This window comes from Orycteropus afer, unplaced genomic scaffold (assembly GCF_000298275.1).
Source record: "Orycteropus afer afer isolate SDZICR_OR568_19922 unplaced genomic scaffold, OryAfe1.0 scaffold00541, whole genome shotgun sequence".
In the NCBI taxonomy this organism is placed as follows: Eukaryota; Metazoa; Chordata; class Mammalia; order Tubulidentata; family Orycteropodidae; genus Orycteropus; species Orycteropus afer.
In genome coordinates this window covers 294,622-300,495 of record NW_006922128.1, presented here as the reverse complement: position 1 = coordinate 300,495, position 5,874 = coordinate 294,622, and the positions used below count along the sequence as shown (strand labels likewise).

The window sequence follows — 5,874 nt, the reverse complement described above, 5'->3', positions numbered from 1 at the left end:
TTCAGCAAATACTAAAACAATAGCAATGAAGGAAGTGATAACACGATTCATAAATAAAATGAGCTTAGCACAGAAAATTACCTGGAACAAAGAAATTGACACCACAAAAAAGCACATAACAAAAATTACAGCAACAAATTCATATTTGCCAATAATTACGTATCTGGCAAGGGACTTATCTCTAAGATTTATAGAAAACTCCAATGCCTCAGCACCAAAGGAATTAAGAATCCAGTTGAAAAATGGGGAGAAGACATGAATAGACACTTCACCGAGGAGGATATTGAGGTGGCCAGCTAATACACAAAGAGATGCTCACAATCATTGGCCATCAGAGAGATGTAAATCAAAACAACAATTAGATACCGTCTCACCCCAGCACTGATAGCAAGGTTGAACGAGACAGAAAATAACAAATGCTGGTGGGGATGTGGAGAGATTGGGATTCTCATACACTGTTGGTGGGACTGTAAAGTGATACAACCACTGTGGAAAGTATATGGTGATTCCTTAGAAAGCTGGAATTGGAGATACTATTTGACCCAGCAATCCCATTACTAGGTATATATCCTAGAGAGGTGAGAGCCAGGATAGGAACAGATACCTGCATGCTCATGTTCATCACAGCACTATTTACAATAACAAAAAGATGGAAACAACCTACGTGCCCATCAGCGGAGGAGTGGATGACCAAACTATGATACATACACACAATGGAATGCTCTGCAGCACTAAAGAATAATTTAGAGTCTGCAAAACACCGCATAATATGGATGAACTTGGAGGACATTATGCTGAGTGACATACGTCAACCACAGAAGGACAAATATAGTATTAGTTCGTTGTTGTGGAGGGTCAAGAAAAGGTGTATATAGAGGGGAAATTTTCTTTGTTGGTTGCCAGGGGTGGGAGGGGAGGGGAGGGAACACTGAAAAACAAATGCAGTGACCCATGTCACTTTAGTTTTGTGTATTTCACTGTACATAAATTATACTTCAATAAAATGCATTAAAAAAAAAAGTTCAGTAGAACATAAACAGGATAAATATGAAGAAAACCAGGCCAAGGCATATCATAGTCAAGTTGCTGAAAATAAAGAGATATCTTGGAAGCAGCCAGAAAAAAATGACATATTGACTATAGAGGAATAATGATTTGAATTACTATAGACTTTTCATAGGAAACTATGGGTGCCAGAAGACAATAGAACACCTTAACAGAACTGAAAGGAAGGAAGGAAAAAAAAAAAAAAGTGACACTGTCAACCCAGAATTCTCTGTATAGGTAATCCCTGACTTACAACGTGTACTAGTTATGACAAACTGCACTGAGGACGCACTGATGGATTTTTTTTTTTTTTTAATATCTTATTGTTAGTGATAGGAGCTCTGGTAGCATAGTGCTTAAGGCACTTGACTGCTAACCAGAAGGCTGGCGGTTCAAACCCACCAGCCACTCCTTGGAAGGAATATGGGGCAATCTACTTCCGTAGTGATACTGACTCAGAAACACAAGGACGGGTCGCTATGAATCGGGTCCGACTCGATGGCACATAACAACAACATTGTTAGTGATATGTCCTACATACAAGGTTGCAGCATGTAATTTGCTGATGTTATCATTCTCAGATGCTCACTCACAGATGTTTATTTTTTATAACTACACTGGCAAGTTTAGAAATGAAAACTAAGGGGAAAAAATGGACGTATCTGACTTATGTCAGAACCAACTTAGGACATGTTTGTCAGAACAGAACCCATCCCAAGTCATGTGCTCCCTGTATAGAGAAAATATCCTTCAACAATGAAGACATTTTGAATGAAGACATGTTGATTTGAGAGATGGTTAAAAAAAAAAAAAAAGAATGAGGACATTTTCAGATAAAAGAGAAAGAAGCAAGAAAAGAAAGAAAAAGAATGTAGTGGGAAGAACAACCTGACTTCATATTACACTCTGAGGGTTCCCGTAAGAACTCAGGGCATAGAAGGTGGGCTTCCAGGTTCCCACTTGGCTGCAATCAGAACTCACCCCAATTCTTTCATGTGTGCACCCTCATCTACTCAGTGATATGCACCACTCAGAGTCATACCAAATGCTAAGGGCCTAAAACCTTTACCTGAATTGTGGCATCCTTGTCAGGCCTCAATGCTGATTCTTTATCCACCAACAGCAAAATGCTATGAATTATGGGAGGAACTGTGTTCTACATAAATAAGAAAGAAATATTACTGGTTACCTTTCTAAAGTACCTTTGATGTATAAAAAGTATCTTGAAAGTACCTTTAATGTATAAAAAGTAGTGGACTCAGCTTTGGATATAAATTATTTGCCCTTAAAATTTTAAAAAAATGTAATAGCTATATTGAGGGATAATTTCCATACACGAAAATACACTCTTTTAATGTACACTTGTGGAAGTTTTGACAAAAGCATACAGTCATGTGACAAGGGCCACAACCAAGATGCAGAAGAGTTCATCAACCCCAAATTTCCCTCCTGCTCCCTGCAGTCAGCCCTTCCCACCCACCCCTAGCAACCACTGATCTGTTTCCTGTCTGTATAAATCTACCTTTTCCAGGACGTCATATACATGGACCCTCATGGTACTGCCTTCTCTCACTTCACATTGTGCATTTGTGATTCATCCATTGGGCTGTGTTCATTGTAGTTCATTCTTTTTCACTGCTGAGTAGTATTCCATTTATGCACATACCAGTTTGTTCATCCATCCACGGGGAAGGACATGTGGGTTGTTTCCGATTTTTGTCAATCAAGGTAAAGCCACTATAAATGCTGTGTGAGCATAACCTTTCTTTTCTCTTGAGTAAATCCCTTGGAGTGACATTGCTAGGTCTTATGGTAAGTGTAACAGGAGCTCTGGCGGCACAATGCCTAAGGCATTCGACTGCTAACCAGAAGGCTGGTGGTTCAAACCCATGAGCCACTCCTCAGAAGGAAGATTGGGTAACTACTTCCGTAGAGATACAGAAACCCAAGGAGGGGTCGCTATGAGTCTGGTTCATCTCGACAGCAGTGAGTTTGGTTTTTGGTTTTAAGACTTCCCTTTTTAACAGTTGCCTGGAGTAAGGAAAACAGATCTCAGGCACCATTTTCAAATACCCGATTTGAAATGAATTTAACGAGCAGGACTCAAAACTGACTGAAGATATTTTATGTGCGCTAAATTGACATTAGATGTTTATATTTTTGTTAAGTGACTTTCTGTGGATGACATTATTTGTTGAAAAAATAAAGTGACTCATGACCAAAAAAAAAAAAAAAACACAACTCACTGTTGTCGAGTTGGTTCTGACTCATAGCAACCCCTCCTTGGGTTTCCGAGGTGGTATGTCTATGGAAGTAAATTGCCCAGTTTTCTGAGGAGTGGCTGGTGGCTTTGAACTGCCAGCCTTCTGGTTAGCAGTCAAGTGCCTTAGGCAATACACCACCAGAGAAAAATTCTCATTTTCCTATTTTAGAGCCATTTTCTGTTTCTCTCAGTTCAGCTAAAATTTTGAGAGTCATCATCATTCATTAAAAGCTACAAGTTTTTCAGAGTGTTTTATATTTCTCTTGCATTTTATTTACTCAAAATTTATTATGAGGATCTATCACTATTGGAAAAAAAGGAATATAATTTTCAGGTAAGTGGGAACAGAGTTAATGCTTTATGACAATTACCCAGATTAGTTATACTAGTCATGTGTTAGATTGAGGTAGGTGTTAGCACGTCCTAAGGATTTTCTTCCACTAAAAAAAAAAAAAAAAAGTCAATGTATTCTTTCTAAAATTGAAAATTTTGATGGTAACTGAATTTTACTAATTTAATTCAATTGAGGTAAAGTTATTTGAAACTGAGGCAATTATAGAAGCAACCATTCATCTGTCAGTCTGTCATACTATGGTGGCCTGCATGTTTCTGTGAGGCTGGAGGCTATGTCACCAGTATTTCAAATACCAGCAGGGTCACCCAGGGTGGACAGGGTTCAGCAGAGCTTCCAGACTAAGACAGACTTGGAAGAAGGAAGGGGCATCCACTTCTTAAAGAACTGACCAGTGAAAACCTTATGAATAGCAGTGAAACACTGTTTGATATATTACTGGAAACCTTTATGAACAGCCCTGAAACAGTGTCCAATATAGTGCCGGAAGATGAGCACTTCAGGTCGGAAGGCACTCAAAATACGACTGAGGGAGAGCTGCCTCCTCAGAGTAGAGTAGATCTTAATGATGTGCATGGAGTAAAGCTGTCAGGACCTCCATTGGCTGATGTGGCATGACTCAAAATGGATTTGCTGCAAACATCCATAATAATCAGGACATGGAATGTACGAAGTATGAATCTAGGAAAATTGGAAGTTGTCAAAAATGAAAGAGAATGCAATATCCTCGGCACTGTTGTTGTTGTTAGGCGCCATCGAGTTGGCTCCCAACTCATAGTGACCCTATGTACAACAGAATGAAATCCTAGGCATTAGTGAGCTGAAATGCACTGCTTTGGGCCATTTTGAATCAGACAACCATATGATCTACTATATTGGAAATGACAAATTGAAGAGGAATGGTGTGGCATTCATTGTCACAAAGAATGTTTCAAGACTTATCCTGAAGTACAATGCTGTAAGTGATAGGAAAATATCCATACACCTACAAGGAAGACCTGTTAATAATACTATTATTCAAATTTACACTCCAACCACAAAAGCCGAAGATGAAGAAATTGAAGATTTCTACCAACTTCTGCAGTCTGAAACTGATTAAACATGCAATCAAGGTGTGTTGATTATTATTGGTAATTGGAATGCAAAAGTTAGAAACAAAGTAGAATCCCCAGTAGTTGGAAAATATGGCCTCAATGAAAAAAAAGTCGCTGGACATTGCATGATAGCCACTCCTCGGAAGGAACTCACTGCTGTTGTCGGATCCGAATCCTAGTGACCCCTCCTTGGGTTTTCTAGGTGGTATCACTACGGAAGTAGATTGACCAACCTTCCTTCCGAGGAGTGGCTGGTGGGTTTGAACTGCCAGACTTCTGGTCAATAGTCAAATGCCTTAGGCAGTATGCTACCAGGAAGATTGGGCAATCTACTTCCATAGAGATACCACCTAGGAAACCCAAGGGGTCACTAGGAGTCAAATCAACTCAACGGCAGTGAGTTTGTTTTGGTTTGGGTATGACTTATTCATTGCAAATACCTTTCTTCAACAACATAAACAGCGGCTATCCATGTGGACCTCACCAGAAGGAAGTACACAGAAATCAGATTGATTATATCGGTGCAAAGGCAATGGAGAAACCTGGTATCTTCAGCTAAAACCAGGCCAGGAGCTCACTGTGAACCAGACTATCAACTGCTCACATGCAAGTTCAAGGTGAAGTTGAAGGAAATTAAAACAAGTCCATCAGAGCCAAAATATGACCTTGATAATATGCCTCCTGAATTTAGCATCTGAAGAACAGATTTCATGCACTGAACACCATGACTGAGAACCAGAAGAATTGAGGGATGACATTAAGAACATCATCCATGAAAAAAGCAAAAGGTCATTAACAATAAAAAAGAGGACAAGCACAAATATTTAGCATATACTAAAACAACAGCAATAAAGGAAATGATAACACAACTCATAAACATAATGAGCTCAGCACAAAAAATAATATGGAACAAAGAAACCAGGGAAACCATGAAAAAACACATAACAAAATGACAGCAATAAATTCAAACTTATCAATAATTACCCTGAATGTTAATGGATTAAACGCACCACTCAAAAGACGGAGAGTTGCAGATTGGATAAGAAAACAAAACCCATCAATATGCTGCCTACAAGAGACACACCTTAGAGATAAAGACAAAAATAGACTAAAAATCA

At 39.0% G+C, this 5,874-nt stretch overlaps 1 protein-coding gene across 1 annotated transcript in view; it reads right to left on the bottom strand.

The window, feature by feature from the left end:
* PLEKHG4B (pleckstrin homology and RhoGEF domain containing G4B) overlaps positions 1-5,874 on the bottom strand; it is an 85,986-nt gene that overhangs the window by 33,903 nt on the left and 46,209 nt on the right. The window contains 1 exon segment of the mRNA XM_042782953.1: positions 2,117-2,203. Coding sequence (XP_042638887.1) covers positions 2,117-2,203 — 87 coding nt within the window.